Genomic DNA, 26,921 nt, shown 5'->3' with positions numbered 1-26,921 from the left:
ACACTTTTTCATTACTAGAAAAGAACCTATTCCTACAAGGAATAAACTTTGACATAAACCATGTCCAATTAGGAAGAGTAACCAAGTACAACTAGGATTTACTTTCCTAATCAAATTCTCATCACATCCTAACAATTAGAGCTTCTAGATGCTCTTTCAGGGTTTCTTGAGTCATTCTTAGTTCAAACGCTTGCCCTTGAATGTTGTTTGCAATGGTTTTTGTTTGGACTAACTTTTTTTTTCAATATCTAGCATATATTGTTTTTCTTTAAGATAATCAAGTTTTATTTCAAGCCTTCAAATTCTTGAATTTATTTCTTCAAGTTGGTTGACATGGAGATAAAATCTCTCAACTTGTTCAAGTAGTTTTTTTGCAGCCTTGTTCATGGACAGATGATTTAGGAATTCCACCAAACTTGGCCGTGATGGGTCAAGTTCCTCGACTCCTATTTCTCAATAAAGATTAGAAACTTCATCGTAGAGTGTATTTAGTACTCTACACTTGTACTCTATCGAGTATTGGTCTTCTTGAATATGCCTTGAATGAAAGCACTTTTGCCACTTATTAGAATCTTTTAAAATACAAAAGGATCGATAGTTTTTAAGTTTAGATTCTCTCTTATTAGTTAATAGAAGCCAATTTTGTGGCATAAGCCTTTTCGCCTATCTGCTCTTGAGCAAAGTAAGATATGATACCATGTAGGACGGATCTAACCGATGCACAACATGTTTAGGGGGTTCTGATCTTCCTCGAAAACTTCTTCGATGACTATGATATTTTCTCTGGTCTCCTAAATTCTACGTTGGACTCTATAGATATTATCCCAATATTTTTTTTCTTGAGTTATTTCAAAGAAATTTTTGCAAAAGCTAAAAGTTAAAGTCTAGAAGCTATTAAGTTTGCAATAATGATAAAAAATTGAATTGTTTAACTTCGAGTAGATGATGAATTTATATATTTGTTTGTTAAATAAAAAAACGTACCCACTATATTCCGTCTAAAATTTTTAATGTTGTATTTTTACTTAAACAATTTAAGGTAAAAATACATATGTAAACAGTATGCAGCACTGGTATTGTAGCTTCTGTATATCATACAACAGCGTACAGTAGACAAACCCATAGTTTTCACTGACTTGGTTAATTTACAAAGGGCATGGACCATAGTCACAGTACTGGAGTATTCACACAAGAGGGATAGGGTCCTCAGTTTCAGAGTTGCAGGGAGGGCCCTCTTCAGAAGTATTATCCAAGAGGCAAGAACAGTCCACCAATACTTTTAACGCAAGAAAACGAACAAGAACGGAAACTTATAATGAGACATGGAGCTGTAGAAAGAACCAGAGAGAAAGGAAAAAGAGAAAAGCTGATGATCGATAATGACGATACGGATCCGAGGGTGGGGAATTCAGGAATCTGAAAAGGACTACTGTGGTCGAGAGAGAGAGAGAGAGAGAGAGAGAGAGAGAGGCTAGGTATAACTTATTGGCTCTGCTTCGATCTGGGAATGTGAGGTTAAGTGATGAATGATGCGTCTCTCTTTCACGTGTTGAAGTTTGTATAGCTTTGTCAGTGTAGCTCTGAAACAATTCTGGATTCAAATCAGAAATTACGAAAGAAAGGGACAAAGAACGTCGACGGCCTAAAAAGACGAACAAGTTTTAACATGCATATGCAAATACCAAACCATGCATTAATATAAATGTTTGATTGATCAACTATTTGATTAAACCAGTAGTGTAAACTTTTTTCATACAAGTCAGCTTCTCGGGCTTCTTTTGGGTAGTAGAACGTGCTCTCCTTTTTGTTCATTACTGTTCTGCTTCTCCTGCTTAGCTACTACATTATTTTTTGGGGGAGAAAGAGCGATGGTACTTTGCTGAAATTAACAACTCGATTCTACGTTTTGGTTTAGTGATTTTGTTTGTTATCTAAATGGTGTGGTGGAGTGAGTTACTCAGGGACCGAGCAATTTAGGTATGACCCCTCTATAATTAAGGGAATCTTTACATCGTCCGCCCCATCTTTGCAAGTATTTTCACAAACTTTCGTTCAAACTATACAATAAAAAGGACTTTTATATAACAATAGTGATATATATTATTCCTATTGCATAATATTGAATGAAGGTTCCTAATATGAAAGAACGACGCATTTTATATTGATTAAACAATGAAGGTAGGAACGAACACACACGACTTACTCTCACGAACTCAATGGCAATTTAACATGGTTAAATCTCGTTCAGTATTCATTACTCAACTCTTACGGGTAGCCATCCACACCATTTTGTTTTTCAAGAAAAAGCTACATAATCACTATTCCATACCAATTTCCGAAAATTGCATACGTCTAGTTAATTAATATTCATATTAGACAAATTAATGATTTGATGAAGGATGCATGGCCGAGTCAAACAGGAGGAGCATAAATGGACATATATAGTTACTCCTAAGCTTGAACTGGTATGTACAAAAGTAATTGTAAGAAACTATGCAAGATATACTAATACAAATAAAATAAGATCAAGAGGAAAAAGTTGATGAGTGATAATGCAGTTGAAAGCAAAATGTCAAACACTAGTTTTCATCTTTTCAAGAATTCTCTCTCTCTCTCTCTCTCTCTCTACGACAGCAACTTCTCTCATCCTGCTCCTGTTTGGGTCGGGTCACGAGGCCAAAACTTAGCTAGCTCCCTCCCAATGCAGCTTTATATATTCTATATCGATCATATACTTATATCTATATACTTATATATACAATTCCAGAATTATTCATCCTCATTCGAGCTTAGCCTTTCTATATTAATCACTTCGTCTCCATCACTGTGTGAAGTCATGGAGCAGTTTAAGAAGTAAAACTGGGAAATGTTAGTTTTACAATTTCAACGTAAGAGGGGCTAAAATTTCCTTGCTGTTAACGATGCTTAAAAAAACAATGCAACTTTCAGAATAGCTTATTAGGGTTTGGTTTTTCAATCTCGTATTGGAACGTGCATGACATGCATGTTTTGCTTGGTAATGTAATAGTCTAACTACTTAATTATTTGATCTGATTAGCAACGATTTCCCATGTGATTTGTAAATCTGGAGAAATGAAAAAGTGACTTTTGTGAGTCAAATACAAATCAAATGCACTGGAATTACGCGTCGTTTTCTTCCGACAAGAGTAAATATAAATAAATTAAAATTTGATGCAAATTATGTACTGTGTTTAACTGTTATCAGTGTTATGTATTGGTTAACTTGTACTATAATTTACTTAGTTAAACAACAATGTATACAAAGTAATAGAGCCAGATAGTTGATATGGCGGAAGGAACAACATGAATCCAATTCATAACATGCATTATTGGCATGGATCAAACCATTAAGGGCTTGAGTTTTTGTGAACCTTTTGAAACATTCTTTTTTCACAGCGATAATTTGGCAACATTCAAAGAGCGAGCTAGGATGGTTATGACAAATGTATCATGTCATCGTGAGGTGAGCTTTTCTTGTTTCTTCTGTTGTTTGGACTTCAATGATGAATGTAAAAAAACATGAGTGTGAGTAATTGTAATTAAGAGAAATCTTATGAATAAGTATAAATGAAAAGTATGTGCGTGCACTACTTTGATATATGAAAATGTGAATTACATATGTAATTACATACGTACGTGACTTTTTGATTGATGGTATGAAACATTATACAATAACTAGCTGATTCAGTAGCAAGTGTTTCTTACACATATTTTCTCAGCCTCACTCAATTTACATAAAACATCGATGGAGAATCAAATTTGTTTAATTTGGATATATGAGGTGCTACAATCCAAATTTAACTAATTTGACTAATTTGTAACTAATGTGACTAATTGTGAGAAGGTAATAAATCGATGTGATTAATTATTAGTACCGTTGTTCATTGAACAATCACTGATTCAAGATTATTTGTTGTACGATAATATTTAAAAAAAACATATTAGTTCACATTATAGCTGCATCAGAAAAAGTGCAGATGATGAAGATTACAACTACATCAAGCATCGACGTTGCTTCTGTTCTTGCCGGATGTAGACCACAACTATCCCATACGGCATTGGCATGAAGATGAAGGTCAATGTGATTGAGGTTGAAATTTTTGCCGGCAAACCATCGCACACCATTAAGCTCAACTGCCAACTCAAAACAGATGAGTCCAATTGCAAAATAAAGTTTCAGATCGAAGTTTGGTATCTTTCTAGTAAGAGCTACGATGTCATCGATGCCCAATTCAGGCTAAAAGATAGACAACGGCGGGGCATCCGCACTTTTTATGATTTACGAACGTCCGTTTTCAAGACTAATTAGTTGAAAAACATTTGAGCTATGATATGCATGAACTTAATTATAAGAGATATATTGTTAATGATGATAATTAAGTTAATATTTTCATCACTAGATTAGAACTTCCATTATCTCAAATATCACCAGCTGTCAATAACACTAGATTTGGATGGTTGCTGTCTGTCAATACTACCTTGTATTTTACTTCCAATTTTGTTTCAAATATTGGAGCTTAAATTCAAGGAGCTGCAACCACTTTAGTGGGATTGCAATTTTTAAGTCCCATTATTCACTTCACCCACCTATTCTATCACATCCATCTGACATGATATTCAATACGTTTTGACCATAGTTGCACACTAGCATAAGTAGCAATACCCCAAAATTGCAAAATATCGTCGTCCATAGATCACACTTGCTAGTTCACCTGTGAATTCAATGCTCTCTATCAAACTCGGCTGAAAATAGATCGAGACAATAGTCGAGCACATTTTGTTCAAGTATGGTAGGTGATGAAATTTATTGAAGCCATTAAAATCTCTATAACCTATTACCTTAACTTTGTCCCCTCATTGTGTTCATAACAACAACGATAGTAAGCAACATATATTCTTATCCCTCAGGACACAGCTTCATCGTGATTGTCGTTCCCAGCTCTACCCAATGAAAGCGTCAAGCACTTGACGACGTTCCTCGCTCCAAAACACCCCCATCACTCCAAACCCCTGTTCCTAATGTTTGCATCGCTAGGTTTTAGCAGAAATATAAACCCTTCTTCGAGATCAAGCTGCTCCAAGAAGCTTAAGCTAATCGCCACCATACCTTGCACAAAAGGACGCTTAGCTAATCGCCACCACCCCCACCACGAGCTTAAACCCTCTTCTTCTTTCTCTATCTTACCCTTTTCTTCTCGGTTATGGAAAACTGGGATGCATCCAAAAGGCATAGCTTCGGCGTAGTTATATTATAAAATTCTGGACGACAGAGAATAATAAAGGTGGGAAATTAGATTACTATTTGGGAGCTCGTGTTGAGGTTTGAGACTAGATACTCCCTCTAAGGAATCCCAACGCCACTGTCTCAATCTTTCCACCGTTATCTGTTTGGGACATTGCTCCATTCCTCCTCTGTTTAAATCCTTCTTCTTCATCCTCTTGATTCTTCTCCCATGAGGCATTACATCCAACACTACCTTATTCCTACTCTCATCATTTTCTTCCCAAGAACCCGAACCAGTCATGGCTGCTTGTGCTTTGCTAGGTGACAATGGCGACCATGTCAGTGCCAATGGAAGCAGCAGCAACAACAACAACAACAGTAGTGCTAGTCACAGTCCATTGAACTCCACCAGCCAAGGAAGCAGCGTTGTCGAGCAGCAGCAGAACCCGGCTCGGTCGAAAATGGTGAGGAAGAGAATGGCTTCCGAGATTGAAGTGCAGCCTAGCAGTAACAACAACAACACCAACTCAATCAGAAACAACAATAATGGTGACAATTATATGAGAGCAGCTTCGCGTAACCGGAGCGTGATGCTAAATCCAAACCCGACCCATGACAAAGTGAATATGGTCTCCAACTACTCCACCACTATGCTCAATCTACCAGTACCATCATCGTCCAACAATCTGACAACTCTCATGACGTCAGGTGGGGTTCTATCAACTGCTTCAGCTTCTTCTTCCTCTCCAACCTGGGGTCCTATAGACCCTTTGTCCCTCCATCATCCCATTCACCACTCCCAGATCGCCGCCACCTCTCCTCCTCCCGCCGTCTGCGGCTTTTCAGGGCTGCCTCTCTTCCCACCGGAGAGAACAACTCCCCCCTCAACTCATCCTACCACGGCGCTTTCTACTGTCATGGATCAAGACAGCTCCGCCACGGCGTGGATCGACGGCATCATAAAAGACCTCATCAACAGCTCCACCAGCGTCTCCATTCCTCAGCTCATACAAAACGTGAGGGAGATCATCTTCCCTTGCAACCCCAACTTGGCTTCCCTCCTCGAGTATCGCCTCCGCTCCATATCGGAGCCGCCCCCGCCTCCGATCCCGACTTTCAGTCGAAGAAGAGAGCAACTAGGTCCGGGGTTGAAGCTTAATATCGACTCTACCTCCACCGGAATAAATGACGTCGCTACTGTTTTCCCGTCAGATGGCAACAGTGGTCACCATGTGATTAGCAACCAGGACTTGTACTTGAGCTGGGGAGCCACCCTACCCCAACAACCCAACCCTACCTCCTCCCCTACTTGCAACGAAAGCAACCTCCAGGCTCAGCAGCACCACATTTCCCAGCAGATTCAGCCACAACTACAACAACAAGTACAACAACAAACACACGATAAGCAGCGGCAAAGCTCCCCATCCCCGGCCGCGGAGTCTACACAAAACAACACTGCACTACAGTCCACCACTGCAGCTGCACCTACGCCGTCCCCGGCGGCACTACTCCGCGAGAAGAAAGAAGAGATGCGGCAGCAGCAGCGAGACGAAGAAGGGCTGCACCTCCTCACCTTACTACTCCAATGCGCCGAAGCCGTCTCCGCCGATAACTTCGAAGAAGCAACCAAAATGTTACTAGAAATCTCCGAGCTTTCTACCCCTTACGGCACCTCCGCGCAGCGCGTGGCGGCTTACTTCTCCGAGGCCATGTCAGCGAGACTAGTCAGCTCGTGTCTCGGCATCTACGCCTCCCTCCCGGCCTCCGCCGCGCCAATCACCCATTCGCAGAAGCTTGTGTCCGCGTTCCAAGTCTTCAATGGAATCAGTCCTTTTGTGAAGTTCTCCCACTTCACGGCCAACCAAGCAATCCAAGAAGCATTTGAAAGAGAAGACCGGGTGCACATAGTCGATCTCGACATCATGCAAGGCCTACAATGGCCTGGACTCTTCCACATTCTAGCTTCCCGCCCCGGTGGCCCACCATACGTCCGCCTCACCGGGCTTGGAACCTCCATGGAGGCACTAGAAGCTACCGGAAAGCGCTTAACGGACTTCGCAGACAAGCTAGGGCTTCCGTTCGAGTTCCTCCCAGTGGCGGAGAAGGTGGGTAGTTTGGACCCTGACCGGCTTAACATAAGCAAGAGAGAGGCCGTGGCCGTTCACTGGCTGCAGCATTCGCTTTACGACGTCACCGGCTCCGACGCCAACACGCTCTGGCTTTTGCAGAGGTAATGTCAATCTAAGGTTCTTCTATATATACATTGAAATATCAAATCATCCAGAGCTTTGCATTGCGCTTTTTTGGCGTCTTTAATCGAAGTTGCATGCTAAAGTTTCGAACTTTAATTAGCTAGCGCTGACCAATTAATAAACAATTAGTTCATGGCTTAATCCTACAATGGCCTCCATTGTTGCTAATCTAACTTTTGGTCTGTCTCATTTCCTTATAGTAAACTCGGGTCGCTATATCTCTTTTCTTGTTGCAGCCTATAAAGCTGTAGCCAATCCCTTTTCCTGTTTTACTCTGGGGCTAAAGTTGGCCAAGTAGCCTAGTCTGTCAAATTGTCGATAGTAGAAGAACTTTGTGCATTTTTTTGAGTGATTTGATACGATTGATTTGACTGCAGATTAGCACCAAAAGTGGTGACGGTAGTGGAACAGGACTTGAGTCACGCCGGTTCTTTTCTAGGGAGGTTTGTGGAGGCCATACACTACTACTCGGCGTTGTTCGATTCTTTGGGTGCAAGCTACGGTGAAGAGAGCGAGGAGAGGCACGTCGTGGAGCAACAGCTTTTGTCAAGGGAGATACGGAATGTTTTAGCCGTGGGAGGGCCGTCACGGAGCGGTGAAGTCAAGTTCCATAACTGGAGGGAGAAGTTCCAGCAGAGTGGGTTCCGGGGGATATCTTTGGCGGGAAATGCGGCGACTCAGGCGACCTTGCTGCTTGGGATGTTCCCTTCTGATGGCTACACATTGGTGGAGGACAATGGGACTCTCAAGCTTGGATGGAAAGACCTCTGTTTGCTCACTGCTTCGGCTTGGAGACCACCTTATCATGCTACTACCAACCCCAACCTTCACTACTGAGCTTGTTTTTGAATGTATTATCCGTAATCCGTTGCCCGGTTATAATTTTTGTTTAGTTGAAATCCATCTATCAGGAAGTTTGTGGAAGAAATTTTTGCCTGATAAGGATTAGTTAGGCGTTAAACGAAGAGCTAAATAAAAGCACTAGCACCGGTAGCACGACAGAAGCAAGGGTAAAAAATAAAAGCAGTAGCAAGACCAGAGCAAGGGTCGGAAGTCAAAAAAAGGCAATCAACTCGTTCACAAAACCAGCCTTATTAAGGTGGATAATCTACATCGCTATACATCCAGCTTACAATTAATATTATTTTTCTGACGCCGTTAATAAAATAATATTAACCGTCAAATTGATGTATCCAGGCGAAAAAGTTGGTTGAAAAAGGGGTACATACCTTGCCAATTGCCATAGCCTTGAAGAGGTTGAAGGATTCTATGGCTGTATTGATGGGACTTCAGCATAGTTGTAAGTCGTAACTAATTAGAGTGAAAGAGAGGAATTTGAGAATGCCCAATTTAAATTGAATTGATCTGTTTCACAGAACTGATGCAGGATATATTTGGAAAATAAAAAAGAACAGGGATTTGAAATCACCTAACAATAACATAAACAAAAGCTCAAAAATAAAATACAACCTGAAAAGTCATAGGAAGAATGATTCCTGTGAAGGGCATAAAGCTAACGACTACTTGGTTTCTCAGCAAACAGTTGTTTATATCACGAATGGTAATTGAATCACATTTTTTGACAAACAAACAATGCATCCTTGCAGTGTGTACAAAATTATTTGCTGCACAGCTTTTCCACTAAGCAATAATTTTCTTCAAACCACTCCCTAGGAGCATCACCTTCCATCCCCCAATGGTAACTCGAAGCTTATGTTGTCATCTGGGAGCTCCATCCATCTGCTCTTCCAGAAAGAATAAATTTTAAGGTCTTTTATTTACCAAAAAATTACAACTGTGTTTGAAACTCAGCGCGGCTATGGCTTCCACAGAATCAAATATGCTTTGGAAGCCTGATAAAAAATTTCGGCACCCATAGAATAGATAGACTGGTTAGTGCTTCTCAATCCCCATGTCTTGGAGAACCTCTAGCTGTAAAACAAGGGCAATCAGCTCACTATGAATTCACGTTGCAGTCGGTTAAAAACTGATCTTCTCGGTTCAGATATCTCTTCCAGAAAACCTTATATTTTGGGATTCCTAAATCAAGCCAAGGTTTCATCTTTCCATTGTAGTGCAGCACTGCAGCTTTTGTTACTGCAGCAATATCAATATTATAGTCATTTCCCAGTCCAGAGAGAGCCCACACACCATCGAGAGGATAAATCAAGTCCTTAAAGGTTAGCAAGCTTGCTTGCAACGCAGCAGCTTCATTTTGCACCTCTTGGGTGCTCGCCTGTCATTAAGACGGGGAAGCAAATAAATCAGATATTCTAAGTGGGACATGAATAATACGCTAGACATAAGCACACATTTAAAAACGAAAATGGGAAATGTTTGCTATAAAGAATCAACAAAACCACAGGTAGCTTAAACAATAGTTGCACTGATCATAGATATTAGGACAAGCTGAATGATACTCACCTCATTTACAAACTTTCGGTAAGTTTCAGTGAGATCAAGTTCTCTCCACTTAACCAGATCAATGACATTCAATCCAGACATCCAAGCACATGAGGTTTTATCGAAACTGTTCTCACCAACAGAGCTCTTCAGAAGATTACTCAACTTCACTGAGCAGAACTGTACAGCAGCGTTAACTTTTCCTCCCATGTTAATGGTCCAAAGTGCAGACAAGTCCTGCTGTACAACAACATCTTCATCCAAAACCACAACTTTCTCCAAATTCTGGAATATCTCGGGAAGAAGATAGTGTGAATGAGAAAAAATAGACAAGTATTCCGTTCTAGCTTCTGTACCAATGCCCAAGGAAACACGGAATTCCACAGGCAATGACAAGTATAATTTGCGGTTGTCTAGGTCCTCCAGGTTTAACACCTGAACAATGGCTTCTTTATAAGTATTTCTAAAGAACCATAGTTTCAACGCAAAATAATTCTCTTGATTCGTCAGCACATGAAAAACCAGTTTCCCACTTTCCTGAAACATTGCAAATTAGTTATTTAGTATTTATCACCAAGAAAGATAGCAATTACAGTTGGATACACATGGAAGAGGCCAGATTCATACTTTTGCATGCACTACAGTTGAGTTGATTACAACTGATGATGCAAGTACATTGGTGGAGAATATGACATAGTGCCGCAATGCAGGATCATTGTACTTGCTCGCCAGAGACTCTGTATTGTAAACAGGATCTCTGAAAAATTCCACAGTCAGTCTCATAGACAAGCAGTGGAGACTCTTTGGCATAGTCTGGACTGCAAGTTGGTAGAGAAAGACACTTTGTTTCATGTGGAAGTTAGCTTCATCTGCAGTCATATCAAATATTTGTCCCAGCTTCTTATCAACATTATGGCATTCCACAGGAAAGGTTTTGGCTTTCGCTATTACAGCTTGCATCCTCTCAAGCTTCTTCCCAATCCTGACAAAACAATTGGAATTGTGCTTAGTTTGTTGGGCAGTCTGAGACATTAGCAATACCCAAAATCAGAAGAAATATCAAAAACAGCATGACTAAGCACCAACAAAGAATAACTTAGTGAAATGTGAGCACTATCAATACCAGATGGATGCAACATGCGAACTCTGATAGTAGATTTTAATACATCAATTTGACAGCCATAGATGTGTAACAGTAGGAGTCATTTTATAATTCTCATTGATGAAGAACAGTGGGAAAATAAGAATATTTGGCATTCTAAAACATCGATTGCGACAGCCATATGTTTAACAGTAAGAATCATTACATGACTGTCATTGACGATGAACAGTGAGTGGGGAAATATATAAAATTTTCCATGACTTACTGTGATGGAAGATCAGCATCTGTAGTACTTTCACTAAGAACTTTCTCCAGCTCTTGAATGTTTTGTTTCATTTCACTAGAAAACTTGCGTTGGGATGGAAGTTTTGCAATAGTAGGAAAATATGCTCTTGCCACAAATAGTGAATCCTTCAGCTTCTTCACCATTGAATCCTTCATGTCTTCTTTATGTTCTTGACGCCAAAGACAGTAACTCCCAAATTTCACTTGACATATTTTCCCACTTTCATCAATACCACCTTTGGCATAATCAATCATTTCCACCTTTTCAACCTTGGAGTTCTGTAAAAAAACAAATTCAGATTAGTCAAAGCAAATGTGATTACCCCAAAAAAGAAACACACACACACACACGCACACACACACAAATATATATATATATAGAGAGAGACAGACAGACAGAGCAATATGTTCATTTGTACATTTTTTATAGACAGGGATAGTGGAACGTCCCGAGGCGGAGCTTGAATCTCTGTAACTATTAAAATAAAATATAAGTTAATATCTATCAAGTGACAATCAAAGAGACAAGTGTACAATATTGAGATATAACAGACCTTCTGGTTTCTTTTGCAGCGGGACCTGATTTTTGGTTGTATTTTCAGCTTTGTGTGTGATATTCTTTAGTATATCCTGGTAAAAAGGAATAAAAAGAAAAAATAACAATCAGGTCATATGAATCATGCTGTAATTGAGATAATGAATCTTCATGCATTATGATGCACAACATATACTGGTAATCTTCATGCATTTTGTGTACATCACGGCCGCATATCTCCGTATAGCATAACATGCGACATTGTACCATTTAAATTTCCTAGAAACATTATAATTTCCTTAAAGTCATGTGAAGTAGATCTGTTAGAATTAGGTGGCATTCATATATTGTTTACACTATGTCCAACAATCCTATATCGCTTTTTTATTCACTAGAAAAATGACACGAGTGCAATTCGGCAACAAAATCACAGGAGCAGAATTCATACATCATCTTGAATTGAACCTTGACACTTAACCTCCAGCATAGAGTAGGGATGAGAGGTCACTAGACCCAGCAACCGGGGTTAATTAATTCCATTACACACCAATACCTAAAAGTTTAGAACGCCAAATGTAAACATACCAATTTTATAGAATCTGTTACCAATTTATAAATTTATAGTCACACAAGCAGATGCATCAGAGCCAAGTTTGTACAATAATTGTAATGTGCCATGGTTTACAACTCGAGGACTAAACTACCTCAAAGACTAGGGTAGAGTTTCACTGTATGTATCAGAGCTCAGTTTGCACTATAGTTGTAATATGCCATGGTTTATACCTCAAGGACTATACTGTCTCAAAGACCAGGGTAGAGCTTATCACTGTGAAGATACACATATCAGTCACCTGATGACTCAACTACAAGCTTATTTCCTATAGTTGGAGCATTGTGATCCTTAAACTAGCCGAATAGCAGGACCAAGTCACCAAGAATGAAGGCAAGCATACAACCATAACATCAATACGGAAACGAACCTTAAAAATTGGCGGAGTAAAATGTTTCACAAAATTCTCTACATGCTTTACATGATCCTCCTGCAAGAAATCAACAATCTTTAGTCCCCAATACAAAATCCTTACAAGCAATGTGTGTGTGTGTGCGCCTCACTAAATCCCTACGTAAATTGATCGAAAACACACCTCTTGTTCCTCATTTTCTTTGATGATGATCGGTGTGGTATGCTGAAATCACAAAAACACAATGACTAAGATCAACACCAACAATGCGGCAATCGAAAATCAAATCCTAACCAAAAAGAACAAAGCAGAAGCTTACAGTAGGCGAATTCGGCTGCTCCGAACCATAACCTGCACAATGCAAACACGAAAACGCAAAAGGTTAAACGCACAGAGAGATCCAGAAGCATCCAGAAACTAGAGTCACAAATTCGATTTCAAATCAGATCTGAAACAAACAGATCTGAGTGTAGAGTGTGTGTGGCTCTCTACTGACCTTGAAAGCCATTATGAATTCCGAGAAGGAAGAGAAGAGGAACGAGCATAGATAGTATCACGAGGCCTAAAACTCCAACCACCAATCCTTTCCATCTCTTCTTTCCGGCGTACGCCATCTCTCTCTCCCGCCGCCGTCGCCTAATCCGATTTCATTCCACCATCCACGGCGACGACGATTCTTAAATTCCTCCTCCTCCTAGCTTCTTCTTCTTCTTCGTCTGGTTTCGGAATGCGGCAAACTCGAAAACCGAAGCGCTGGAAAAGCCAAAAAGGTGCGGTTGTTCCGCGGCGCGTATGGTTCAGATGCTTGCAGTGCGGTTATGGCAGCTCTGTAGAGAAAGAATGAGAAAGAGAGAGAGAGTGACTGGGATTCAAATCAAATCAAGCCTGGGCTGTGTACGGCATTCCCTAATTTGACACCAAAAACTGTGAGAGAGATTCTGCGGAAAGAGCTTCATACTCTTTTTATTCTTACCCTCTTCTCTGGTTAAAAGGTCAGTAATTATTATTGCCACTCTTCTTTTAAATTTTTTAAATTATTTAAAAAAATTAATTATCTTTTTTATTTTTAAGTCAGATCCACTTCACATGTTGAGGTTGTTCACTAGTGACTTGGGCTCAGACCTTTTTTTGGTTTTTTCTTCTTCTTTTTTTTTTTTTTTAATATTTTTGGTAATAACTCTAAATTGCTTTCCTGTTTAGGGTTCTTTCAGGTGTTTACTTTTGGAGCAGATTCTCAAGTTTTGGTGTCATGGCACTCTTTGATAAACCAGTCTCTATCATTCTGTTTTTGACTTTTTCTATTAAATAAGACATGGTCTTATATTTATTAAGTAGCACGGACACGTACACAAGTGTCCGTTTTAGACACGATTTGATACGTAAACACGGTATATATTAATTTTTTTTTGATACGGACACGTGGTGGACATGTTAATTAAATATTAATTAATTTATAAATTTGAAAGTATTTAAAATTTTAAATGTATATATATGTCAAAGACTCAAAGTGTACATTAAAATGATGAAAACATAACTTGTTAGAATGACTAAGGATTTGATAAGTACCTTAGATAACTAAGGTTCGAATCTCACCACAAACATTCTTATTTTTATCACGAGTTTCTCTCTTTATATATATATATATATATATATATATATATATTAAAGTGTGCATAAAATCATAAATATAATAAAAACTGAATCTGTTGGAATAGTTGAGGAGTTGTTGAGTGCCTTAGATGACCAAGGTTCGAATCTCACCATAAACACTTTCACTTTTATTATGAGTTGGTGTGTGTCCGCGTGTCCGATTCGGATACTCGCGTTTTCGATTCAAATACTCGCGTGTCCGAACGTGTCTGTATCTGTGTCGGACACGCAATACGGTGTCCATAGCATGTGTCCGTGCTTCATAGTCTATTTATGACAAAAAAATGAGATGGTCTTCCATCATTAAAACTTTATATATGTAGTGGGAGGTTGCCTACCATATATTAATGAGATGAGCAAGCAATTATTGTGCAAGAAAAATGAAATTAGGAGGGAAAAATGCAAAGGTGTTACTGTATTGTCTCTTCTGAACAAATAATTTTTTTAAATGACTTTTTATATTAAAAAAACACATTTAACACATGTAATTAAAAAAATCAAACAAGATTCAAAAATTCTAAAAAAGTCATCTTAAAAACACCCTTAAAGCGTTGCACATAATCTTGAAGATATTTACAACCTGTGATATTTACTAAAAATCATTATTTCAACAAAAAAGAAGAAGGTATGCAACGATTACAAATCACAACACCATCGCGATGTAGACACTGACGATGCCACCGAGGCCAAGACGGTAACACGACTCCATCGACAACAAGGGGATGAGCTCTCCAAAATCCCAATCTCCGACTCGATCTAAATTAGATCGAGCTCTTCTGAACTCCCCATCGCCGGCAGCTTCACCGCCCTCTTCTCCTCTCTTAGCTCCATTCTCTTCCAGGTTAGCTTCACCGACACCACCATCTCCATCGTTAACGTTGTTGCCTCCCTCCGCCACACAATTCCGAGATTTGCTGCTCCATCTTCCGCCATGGTCGACGTTGTCATCTTTGCCATGGTCGTCGCCAGACACAAGAACATCTGCAACACCAACCAAAGAGATTGGGTATTTGACATGATGATGATGATGGGTGCACTGATCAATTTGTTGGGTGACCACGATGATGATGATGATGTCGACGGAAAGAGGAGGTTGATGGAAAGACAAGGGCTGATGTTGAAGAAAGGCTTGCCGGAAATGCCTAAATCAGAGAAAATGGTGATGAGGGGTGCTTAGAGCAGTTTCTTATTCTTCTTGGGTGTGATAGCGGGTGTGATAGGTAGTGTGACAGGTAGTGTGACAACGGGTGTGATAGGTAGTGTGACAGAAGTTGTGACAAGGGTTGTGATAGCCGGTGTGAGGTAGTGCGACAGAGATTGTGACAGGGGGTGTGACAGTGCGACATCGGGTGTAATATGGGATGTGACAGCGTGTGTTACATGTAGTGTGACATAGGGTGTGTGATGAGCACATTATATATCATATTATTCTCCCTTATTTATATTTGTTGGTGACTTATTTTTATTAATTTGAGTCATTTAGTTTGATATTGTGTCCTTATAAGTATTTGTCTTACATTAATAAAATGTTAAAGATATTGAAGCGATTTATCTATTTTCATATGGTCAATTGAGTCCTTGATTTAACATGAGTATTTTTCCATTTTAATAAGCAAATAAGTTCACCACATTCTTCTTGTTCTCATAACATGTGTAGCCTACAATTGATGGAATGCATTCTCATTGCATTAAGTGTGTTGTATTGAAAATATTACCTTAGCCATCAATTGTTGAATTTACTTTTGCTTGTTTAAATCATAGATACATACATAAAAATGGAAGCTAGATAGATCATGAAAGATGCATGAGAAATTTTCCCGTGAAATAAGGTGGCTAGAAGCAAGCTTGCTTGAAAGAATGAATTAACTTTTCACTCTTTCAAAGATTGTGTTCTTAGCATTCATTTTTTCCACATGGAAATTGAGAGAGAGAGGGCAAATGGAATTTGATGAGGAGATGAGTGATGTATGGAATCATTTATGAGTGAAGACTTATTGCCATCAAGCTTGAGAATTTTGAAAGAGGGAAAGTCATATTCACATGGAGATAGAAGCTAGAGTGAAGATCTTTGTTTCCCTATAAATAGATGTTGTTTCATGAGAATAAGGAAGAGGAGAGTGAGGAGATTTGAGAGACACATTGTTGCTCTTTGTTCTTCCATTTCCTTAGCTATTTCCTATGTTGCATTTTATAGTTTTGAGCATGTTTTTAGTTTGTATTATGTATTGTTAAATTTCCTTAACTAAAGTTAAGGATGAAACCATATTATGAAATAAGTTTTATTCAATTATCTATTTAAATCCCTAATCACATATTCCATGCCTATGATTCTTGCTTTAATATGTATTAATAAAATATTTGTTCATTTCACCTCTAATGTCATGCATTTTTGGTAGTTCAGAAGTCACTTTTATTAATCCATGCTTGATTTTGTACCATGTTAATATGAAATCGTTTGATCTCTTGTTATTCAAATGAGTTTGTTTCACATCTGATGCTTAGCAACATTTTGATCTTTTGTAGTTTCAATAAGTTTATGTACAAGTGATGCTTTGGCGTTCATAATTAAGAAGCGAAGAAGAGTCTATAATAGAATTTATTCATGTGTGCTTCATTGATAAATCTTGAGAAAACATTAGATTGATTTATAGATTGCTACTCCTATTTGGGAATTAGTAGATAACATATCGAGACTTATTGATTAATGTGGTGAAATTCGATACATTAGTTACTGCGTCATCAAGGTAATCATTATCTCTTTATTTTGTCTTTATTTTAGCTACTTCATAACCAAATTTTATTCAACTAGGTTAGTGTTAAATTAATTTAGATTTGATTAGCTTTTTCCTAATATCATACATTCCATGTGGGTTCGTCCTTGCTCTTGCATATCTGTGCTACAATAGATTCGTGCGCTTGCGAGTAACATTTTAAGACACATCAGTGTGACAGAAGGTGTGAAAGGTAGTGTGACATGGGGTGACAGGAGATGTGACATGAGGTGTGACAACGAGTGTTACAAGTAGTGTGACAGAAGGTGTAATAGGTAGTGTGACATGGGTGATAGGGGTGTGACAAAAAGTGTGTCAGTGGGTGTGATAAGTAATGTGACAGAGGTGACAGCACGTGTGATATGTAGTGTGACATGGGTGACAACAAGTGTGACAGTGAGTGTGACAGGTGTGACAGTGGGTGTGACAAGGGGTGTGATATGTAGTGTGACATGTGTGACAGGGGGTGTGACATCGGGTGTGACATGTAGTGTGACATGGGGTGTGACATAGGGTGTAATAGGTAGTGTGACAGCTGATAGGGGACATGACATATGGTGTGATAGCGGGGGTAACAATGAGTGTGACAACGAGTGTGACATGCTGAGAGAAAATGTCTAAATAAGCAAAATTATGTTAAAACTCAAATGATATTAGTATGAGTATGCTCAGAATGAAAAGAATAACAAGAATTAGGGAGTCTTAAGCTTCGGTTTCATCGATAATTGCTTGGAGCACCACCATGGACGATGACAGCCCGTTGCGAAGGTTGTTGCGCCTTGTATGGGTATGATATCAAATGGAAGAGGGGAAATAGATCTTTCTAACGATACCAACCACGCTCAAATCCATCATCAAACTATAAAGTTATGACTAGAATTAGAAGAAGATGATGATGATAAAGAAGAAATGGTAAAACAGTCTGGAAAATAAAGTGAGACATTTTTATAATTAAATAATAAGTGATGATCTTTTTCTAATTTATTATAGGAAATAATACTATTTTATAATTTTAAAAATTCACTAATGGTACTCATTGTTTTTTTTTCTGGATCAAAGGTTACTTCCGAACAGATAAAGGTTACTAATGGTACTCATTGTTGAATACGCTAAAATATGAGCCATTATTTACTAAACTTTGTAAGTCAATAATACGGAAGACATACTCCAATCCAATTGTCAATCATTTATTATCCAAAAAAGAATGTAATGGGTGAATATGGCCTGGTGAATTTGAGATGCATTAAATTAATGGCTCACAATGACCTTTCCAGAAAGGGGCAATGCTGCTCTTTTTCTTTCTAATCCCATAAAGTATGGGCAACGGCATTTGGCTTTTCTTCCTTCAGGGGCTAACAGCACTCAAAGTCTCAATGGAGAAACAAAAGGAAACTCTGTTCTGGAAAGTAGCTAGTGGAAGTGAGAAACTCATTGTAAAAATGTGATGCCATCTCTCAGGACTTGCCAAAATTTGTTGAGGCAACTCTGACACATTGCACAGGTATGAGAATCACAAATCTATTTGACACTTGAGAAGTAGAGGCTATATATATATATTTCCCTAGTATCTATAGGATACAGAAAACATCAAAAAATATGTATGTGGATACAGAAGGAGAAGAGATGAACTGATCAGGAACTGTGCTGCACTGATTGCTATTTTGGTTCGATTTTGGCAGAAACAGTGTATCCACCACTGTATTCAAAGGCACCAGTGCTGTCCCTCATATCCTTCTTCGCCAAACCGTCGTTGTATGGATGTTTAGCACCTTTTGAAGTATTAAAATCTGTGGCAGATGAAGAGGCTGATGTGGAGTTTGTATTCATTCCATCATTCTGTAGAATGGTTTCAACAGCCTTCACAAGATCACTCATTGATGGACGATCTGCAGCTGATTCTTCAACGCATTGCATGGCCAACTCCAAGAACCTCGCAAACCCTATAAGTGGTCCTGAGTTTCTAATGTTTCGGTCTATTAAATCCCTCAACCCATAGTGCTCTTTATCATCCTGGTTCATTGCCATGCGCACCTCGCGGACAATGTATTTTCCCTTGTCAATTGGTTGCTTTGCAGTTATCAACTCAAGCATAACCACTCCAAAACTGTACACATCGCTCTTCTCAGTTAACTGTTGAGTCATGTAGTATTCAGGATCCAGATATCCCTGCAAACAAACAGAAAATTGCGATAAGAACTAAAGACTGATACCCGGCTCAGGCTTTGTTTGAGGCTTATAATAAACTTAGCAATCTGAATGTACATAATGAAGAAATAAAAGAGCAAAAAGGAAATGAATTGGTATATCATCTTTATATGAATGAAGCTCATAGATGGCATAATAAGAAATGCTGCCGTAAACCTACCAGTGTGCCTTTGACCTGAGTTGATACATGCCCTTTAGCACTGTCAGAAACCAGCTTGGACAAGCCAAAATCTGCAACCTTTGCAGTTAAATGCTCATCCAATAAAATATTGGTGGTTTTGATATCTCTATGGATTATAGGAGGGTTTGCAAGCTCATGCAGGTAAGCTATTCCTCTCGCTGACCCAAGAGTGATGCGGAGTCTTCTCTTCCAGTCGAGATGAATGCCAGATCTCCCTACAGGTATATGCATAAAGTCCGTCACTACATGATATAAACAGGGTCCGTCGATTTTCTATACTCTACACTAGTACTAGAGAATTATGCTTTTATTGGCCTTGGTGGATGCATGTACTTCTTAGAGAAAAAAACATATGTATAAATTAGCTCATAAAAAAACACAGGAGAAACAGCTGAAACTACACAAACTGATGATTGCATACTGTCTTCACTACCAACAGGTTATCTACAGACAAGTATTGAAAACCTTGAACTGACCTGACAAGCTTTCCCTAAGTGTTCCATTAGGCATATATTCGTAAACCAGCATCTGTTCTCCTTGTTCAAAACAAAACCCGACGAGACCAACAAGATTTTTGTGATGAACTCGTGAGAGCAACTCAATTTCAGTCTTGAACTCAAGACCCCCCTGCATTGATCCTTGCTGAGCTCTTTTGATTGCCACAACTAGTCCATCAGCAAACATGCCCCTGTAAACCTAAAGATAACCAACCAACGAAAAAAAGAAAGAAAGGGTCCTTCATCAGAAATTTGAAGCAGAGTTTCATAAGATGTCAATACAAAACTTGAATCTTTACCTTGCCATAGCCGCCAGATCCTATCTCATTACTGTCAGAGAAATTATTGGTGCACTTCTTAAGCTCCTCATAGGAAAACCATCTTGCTCCCTTTAACTGTGGTGCACCCCCAGTGTCTTTTCCACTGGGTGCCCAAGAAGCTGAAAGATACAAAAACCATAATAAAATCAGCCAACATAACTAATATTGCTCCTCTGAAACATACAGATGACAAAATTTCAGTCCAGCCAAATATCATCAAGAACAATGACTGACCAAATGGTCTGCTCGTTCCAATGGCTCTTTCTGCACGTTTCTTTTGCCGAACGGCATATACTCCTACTGCCACTAATCCCACAACCAGAAGGGTACAACCAATCGCTATTCCAATGACAACGCCAGTGCTTACAGATTTCCCATGTGTGGCTGAAAGAAGTTGGATTCTCTAGTCAGTTCCTTTTATGACCCAAATATGTGTGTGTGTGTGCGCGTGCGTGCGTGTGTAGTAAAAGTATGACTAAAATTACCCCGGAAAGTATAAGGAGCTGTAATAAAATAATAGGGACCAAACTCTGCGGGTGGCTTGTAAGTTTGATTGCTCAGATCAAAACCAATCCTCAAAATCTCTGACCGATTAAAATAAGTTCCTGTAGATGGAAAGAGTGCCAACTGTACTTGAAGGTAGTCATCCACATTGAAGATAGGGTTTTGAAGTTGAACTGAACCAGGATTGAGGAAAAGGTTTGTCCACAAGCTCCTTTCCAGGTTTTGAAACTTAGTTGCGTCTGATAATTCTCTGAAAGTTGGTGCTCTAAAATACAGTGTTCCTTCAAACGGATATGCACACTGACAACTATGAGGGCTGAGCTTCTGATCCTTGGGGCATTTAGCGTTTCCACAACTCACTGTAGTAGAATACACTGTAGCGTTGAGAACCACACAATAAGATAGACCAGTGGTTCTGTTGCACACAGGGTTCCCTACAAGTCTGCAATATGGAGAAGTGACAAATTAGAGGAATGGCCTGGTGGACATACAAATCATAAAAAAAATTCAAGATAAGTCCCATGAACTGACTTACATCAGTGAATTTTTGTACTCGTAACCATTAGTGACTAGGGAAATATCATTGTTCTCCAGATCCACAAGGTCTAGTTGTACACTGATGCTATCACCCAAGTTCAATGTGTTGTTGAATGCATTATTTTTTAGTTTCCTATAAAATCGACAAACATGAGTGGACATATTCCTCAAATGGTTCAACTTCAGTAACGTTTGTTTATTAACTTACACTTGCTGTATATCTTCTAGGCTGAAAAGCTTCTCTGGAACCGTACCTTGAAGTGGTCCATATTCGATCACCCTGGGTGCATAACAGTATGAATTTCAACAACAATGCCGATATCATTTTCAGAGTTGCTTTCTTTATGGCTAGTTAAGAGATGCAGAGACAGTTTGATGCACTACGGACTTACAGAGTGGTGAGTACAGGTAAAGCTGAGAACCAACTTGGTGCTTCTGATGGGTCAAATGAGTTGTTACTAAGGTCTCTGAAAATGAAACCATTTGGAGGTATCAGAACAGCTGCAGCACAAGCATAAGTTATCACAAAAACTGAAACCGGAAATGACAGCTTTAGGCCATCTACTCACACATAATTGAGGGAGTTCATTCCAGTCAAGTCGGGCAAAGGGCCTGTCAACTTGTTAAAGGCCAAATTTCTGAAAGAGTATAAAGTGAATGTGAAAACTGAATAATCATAACCAAAACTGTGGTAAGAGAACAACACAGCATTACAAGATTTATACTTACAGTTCGTTGACATTTGAAAGGTTGCTAATACTTGCGGGGACTGTTCCCGTCAAAGCATTTCTATCAAGCCGACTGTTGCATACAAGAATAATTAAGTCCAACAATTGTCAAGCAGCAGATACTTGTATATGGAAGATAAACTAAGGTGTTTTACTCACAGAGCCTCAAGATCTGAAAGTAATCCAATCGTTGATGGAATAGCCCCAGTAAACTCGTTTCCATCAAACAACCTGCAATTATAGAGTGACTTCCAATTAGATGAATGAAATACAGGATTCATTATAGATCATATGGATTCAACTCACACATGTATCAGGACAATCTCAATGCTATATACATTCAAGTACATCATTAGACATGTGAAATGATAAATTGGAGCATGGAATTAACTTACACGTGTATCAGGACCATCTTAGCGCTGAATAGTTTGGCTGGAATCGAACCTGAAAGCTGGTTTTTGTTGAAATGGCTGTACGTTCATAAATCAATTTAACATTTAAGCAATATTCTTTGGCACTAATCCAATTAAAATTCTAAATCACAATGGAGAAAGAGTTGGAAACAGGAAAAGTACTCACAAATGTTTAGCATTCAGTAATTGGTCCAACCCTGGGGATGTCCCGTTTGACACTGGGATAGATCCTGTCAACTGATTGTCTGCAAGGTCTAGCCAGTACAGTTTGGAGAGATTACCCAAGGAAGCAGGTATTTTACCAGTCAAAACATTTGTATTCAAAGCCCTGAGAAGAACCAAATAATTTATTAAGTCAAGTAAGGGATTAATCATTGTGGTTTATGAACGAACACAGTTTGATTAGTGTTTCAGTTCTTACAAGAAGGTTAGCTCTCCAAGATCTCCCAATTCATCTGGAATATTGCCAGTGAATTTGCAGCCAGCTAGGATCCTAGAAGATGAAATGAGTCATGCATACTTATTTGTGTTAAAAAAAAAATTGTATTGCGTATTCAAACTCAACTAGTGGAAGGCCAAATGAAAATTGCTCGCTTATGTGTGTTCTTACAGAATATTTAATTTTTGCAGCTTCCCTAATTGTGCAGAGAGAGATCCAGTAAGGCCGGGGTTGAAAGAAAGGTCCCTGCATTGTTAACATGTATAAATTTCTATTGTAAAATAAAAAATGATAAAGGATGCCATGCAGATCAAGATCTAGAAACATCAAAACAAGCTGATGTTGCCAAAGAAACATGTTTTGTGCGTATGCTCAGATATTGATTGGGTTGGAGTGGTTCAATTAATTATGTGCCTGAAACATAATGCACATACAGAGAGGAACTTTCATACTCACAAGGATGTTAATTCAGTAAGTCCCCCAATATCGCTAATAAGCTCCCCTTCCAGGCCCATGGCTGATAGCCTCCTGCACATAATAAAAGCAGAACAGATGCCTAGTTACTACTTTGTTCAACAAAGTAACTAGTGCATCAAAACATAAAGATAGAACAACACTGACATTGCAGTCACTCTGGACTGATTGCAGGTGATTCCTTCCCACACACAGTAATCAGTTGATTGGTCCCAGCTGGGTGGATAATTTCGCCACGCGTCCTTGAAGGCTTGAAGTGCAGGACCTGCAACAACACAAGCTTATAAATCAATCAGCTAGCTTTTAAAGTAGTAAAAGTCCATGCACATGTTTAAGATATTCATCTTAAAATCATGTTTAGCCAAAAATTTAAGAACGATTAGCGTATTAGCCTCTAAATATCTAATCAAGCAGAAACATGAAGATATGAACAATAATGATCCTCCAATTGGCAAAAGTCAACGGATAAAACAAAACCTCCTAGTTTGCAACATATTACAAACTACCCAAACCTCAAATTCCAGAAACATGAACAATATGAACAATATGAACAAAAAACAATGACATTCCAGACCGTACCGTCATCATTGGCGAACACCACTTGAATCCCTGAGCACAAAGCCAGAAACAGCAGCAACCATGACCTCATGGTTGCCATGGAGATGGAACAACCAAACTCTTTCTTCTTATTCTTCTTCTTCTTCTTTCTTTTTTTTTCTTCTTGGATGGAGCAAACAAAATACAGTAAAGATTCAAACTTTTGGTTCTGAGATGCTGATCAATCTATCAAGAAGTCTCTGTCAAAACACCATTTCTATTTTCTAGAAAACCACAGCACTCAACAAATCAAACGACTCAAGTCTTCCACTACACCAACCCACACCAATGGGCACACATTTGCTTCTTTCAGAACAAAGCAAGCCTCTTTGGTGACTTGGGTTTTTCACCTCTGTGCCAGAATCTACCCGCAGGCACGCCGAGACACAAAGATAGAAGCTAAAAGCAAACCAAGAAAAAGCTTTGGGTTGGCCCTTTTGTGGTTCTTTAAAATGATTATAACTCGTCTTAGAATCCAAACCTTTCAAGCGCTAGTACCAACCGCAGTCATCATCATTCTCCACTCCCCTCATATAACAAAGCCATCTTTTACCGTTTCCTCCGCCCGACAAAGACAAAAACTCAAACGACTCATTGCATATTCTCTCTCAGGCCCCAAAGCAAGCACTTAATGTGCATACACATTACACAACGATCTAGCACGACCCATTAAAACTAAAAGTCCTTAATATACTACACACAACTTGGTAGGATTATACGACTCGTGGGATTTAACAAAGCAATTCAACGGGAACAGTTGGCTTTAGGTGGAGGAGGGTCCCATAATGCTGACATGAAAATCAAGCTTTCTGGGTTTAAGTTGGACCAGTTCTTCTCGTTTCCTATAATTTTTGAGTTGAACAAATTGTGGATAATGACACGATCCACTGTCTCTGTAACTTGAATGCAATGCATCCCTCCTACCCTAAACCCCGAGAGGGCCTTTTCCTAAACGCGGTGTCGTTTTCATATCTTTCCTTACGATCCAAGCATCTGTTCACATTAAAATCTGACCATTCTCATCGAGGAAAAATTCTATTCAAAAATGTCTTCCAATTTAACAACAACAAAAAAAATGAAGATTTTGGTTCTAGGGTGATGGACCAATTCAGAAAAAGTAAAAGAACGTGACTTTTTTGTGTATTGAAAATCAAATGTACACGAGGTTGTACAGGTTGACTAGATTGAACCGTGTCCTACTAGTATACTACGTAGCTCCATGACTCCATCCCCAAATAAGCACAAAAAGAAAGAGTATCTTCTTTTTTTGTGTTGTGTTCTTGTGACAAGGGACCAAAGGTTCAATATTAACAAACTATATACCGGAAAATCATGGCCGGCCGGCCGCATTGGAGTCTAAATGGTCCCCCATTTCCGATGACGCGTGAGTAGTAATCACTATACGAGGACGTAGATAACTCGTGCCCTATGTCCAAGCGGCTGCATGCAAAAGCCTCCACGTAAGTGTTTTATAAAGCTTGTTGCATTATTTAATATCGAAATAAGATAATGTGGTCGCTACGACTTTAGCTCAAGTTGTGCTTGATTATGGTTTCTTTCTTTAGTTGAGAAGATGAATATACGCCTTAGAAATCTTCGAGATGATAGTGTCTTCAAGATATTATTGTACTGTCCTGATCATATAACTTCAATTGCACATGATTTGGTCATCCTAAAGGAGGAAAGTAAAGGAGAAAAGGCTTGGAGAATGAAGGACCCAGAATTAAGTTTCTATATTATCTGGCTTAGCCTCAGACAGCAACTCCTCCATCCTAAAAGGATAGACTTCTTGACAAATACCAGATATGAATGACTGTCTTCTAACTGTTGTAGTACTAGGCAAACTTACAGTTGTTAAGACAACTATCTAATTCAATTTATGTCCACAAGCTCCTCTATCCCAAAGCCAATAGCTGTCATATCTAAATTAAGAGCAATCAATCACTGTCTCTAACAATAGTTTAATTTAGATGATTTTCTCCTCAACATGTAGCGGTTGAGAAGGCCAACATCTATGTTCCTTGGAAATTAAAAAAAGTCAAATGGTTAAAGTTTTAAATTGCCTAATTTGCCCAGAATTTATTAATCACCACTGTATGTAGGTATATTCTCAGGAGAGATAAAAGTGTAACTATTTTTAGTTAAAATCAAAAAATAAAAGGTTTTTTTTTACGGTTGCTGACTTGCTCACCCACAATCTTCATTTTAACACCTCTGACAAGTATTAGGCTAGTTTCAAGAAATAGACATAACAAGAGAAACCACGTAAGCGTTCTGGAGGTGTGATGGGTGGTGCGTACAGCGCTGGGTACCTATTCACTGCGACATACTGATTTGTGAGTATTGAAATTAATCCAAGCTCCATATGTTCTCTTTTCTGAGGCTTTGTTACTGTCAGGGGGTCAGAAGTAACCCTTTTAAGGAAATAAGCAAGCTTCCTTACGAGCTTTCAGGCTACGAAAGGTTCTGCTATTAGTAGCTTGGCTGGTTTTTATCATTCAACGTGAAGACTGAACATGAGGTCTTCATGAAATAACTTTGCCAAGGCAGAATTGCATTCGAACAAATTCGGTAATTAATCTTCAGATGTCTATGTAAAACAAAACAATCAGATGGGATATTATGAGCTTTGATCTAGCAGGTATCAATTTTCACAGGTTTCAAAAAAATTTCATTTCAAATTAGGTAAGAGTCATGAGACAAGATTAAATCCAAAGGATAGAGGGTTTATTTGAAGAGAAGAACTGAATATTTCTCCATATACAGTATTCAACGATTCATTTTATACTTTCAATGTAGCTACACAGCTCATGGGGTTTAG

The 26,921-nt window shown here is 38.8% G+C and overlaps 3 protein-coding genes across 3 annotated transcripts; 1 reads left to right on the top strand and 2 right to left on the bottom strand.

Moving 5' to 3' along the window:
- The first annotated feature begins 5,389 nt into the window (after window positions 1-5,389).
- LOC126799437 (protein SCARECROW) lies at window positions 5,390-8,404 on the top strand. The gene is made up of 2 exons (XM_050526642.1): window positions 5,390-7,475; window positions 7,875-8,404. The coding sequence occupies exons 1-2, from the start codon at window positions 5,545-5,547 to the stop codon at window positions 8,332-8,334; spliced, it is 2,391 nt and encodes a 796-aa protein (XP_050382599.1). The 5' UTR covers window positions 5,390-5,544; the 3' UTR covers window positions 8,335-8,404.
- A 427-nt stretch (window positions 8,405-8,831) lies between these two features.
- Window positions 8,832-13,450, bottom strand: LOC126798166 (probable galacturonosyltransferase 7). Its single transcript, XM_050525028.1, has 10 exons — window positions 13,281-13,450; window positions 13,104-13,135; window positions 12,968-13,009; window positions 12,803-12,862; window positions 11,842-11,917; window positions 11,707-11,762; window positions 11,268-11,566; window positions 10,528-10,882; window positions 9,922-10,437; window positions 8,832-9,733 (listed from the first exon to the last, which is right to left on the bottom strand). The coding sequence occupies exons 1-10, from the start codon at window positions 13,396-13,398 to the stop codon at window positions 9,455-9,457; spliced, it is 1,833 nt and encodes a 610-aa protein (XP_050380985.1). The 5' UTR covers window positions 13,399-13,450; the 3' UTR covers window positions 8,832-9,454.
- Window positions 13,451-18,707: 5,257 nt separating this feature from the next.
- On the bottom strand, window positions 18,708-25,000 carry LOC126797741 (leucine-rich repeat receptor protein kinase HPCA1). The gene is made up of 20 exons (XM_050524448.1): window positions 24,580-25,000; window positions 24,083-24,252; window positions 23,651-23,768; window positions 23,486-23,557; window positions 23,201-23,275; window positions 23,012-23,083; window positions 22,757-22,918; window positions 22,573-22,647; window positions 22,337-22,408; window positions 22,179-22,250; window positions 22,019-22,087; window positions 21,842-21,916; window positions 21,658-21,729; window positions 21,448-21,582; window positions 20,894-21,354; window positions 20,643-20,792; window positions 20,388-20,527; window positions 20,068-20,287; window positions 19,571-19,806; window positions 18,708-19,371 (listed from the first exon to the last, which is right to left on the bottom strand). The coding sequence occupies exons 2-20, from the start codon at window positions 24,159-24,161 to the stop codon at window positions 18,862-18,864; spliced, it is 2,865 nt and encodes a 954-aa protein (XP_050380405.1). The 5' UTR covers window positions 24,162-24,252; window positions 24,580-25,000; the 3' UTR covers window positions 18,708-18,861.
- Window positions 25,001-26,921: the final 1,921 nt, after the last annotated feature.

Source organism: Argentina anserina, chromosome 6 (genome assembly GCF_933775445.1).
Source record: "Argentina anserina chromosome 6, drPotAnse1.1, whole genome shotgun sequence".
Classification (NCBI taxonomy): domain Eukaryota; kingdom Viridiplantae; phylum Streptophyta; class Magnoliopsida; order Rosales; family Rosaceae; genus Argentina; species Argentina anserina.
The sequence above is the reverse complement of the archived record's forward strand: the minus strand, read 5'-3'. Positions and strand labels throughout refer to the sequence as shown.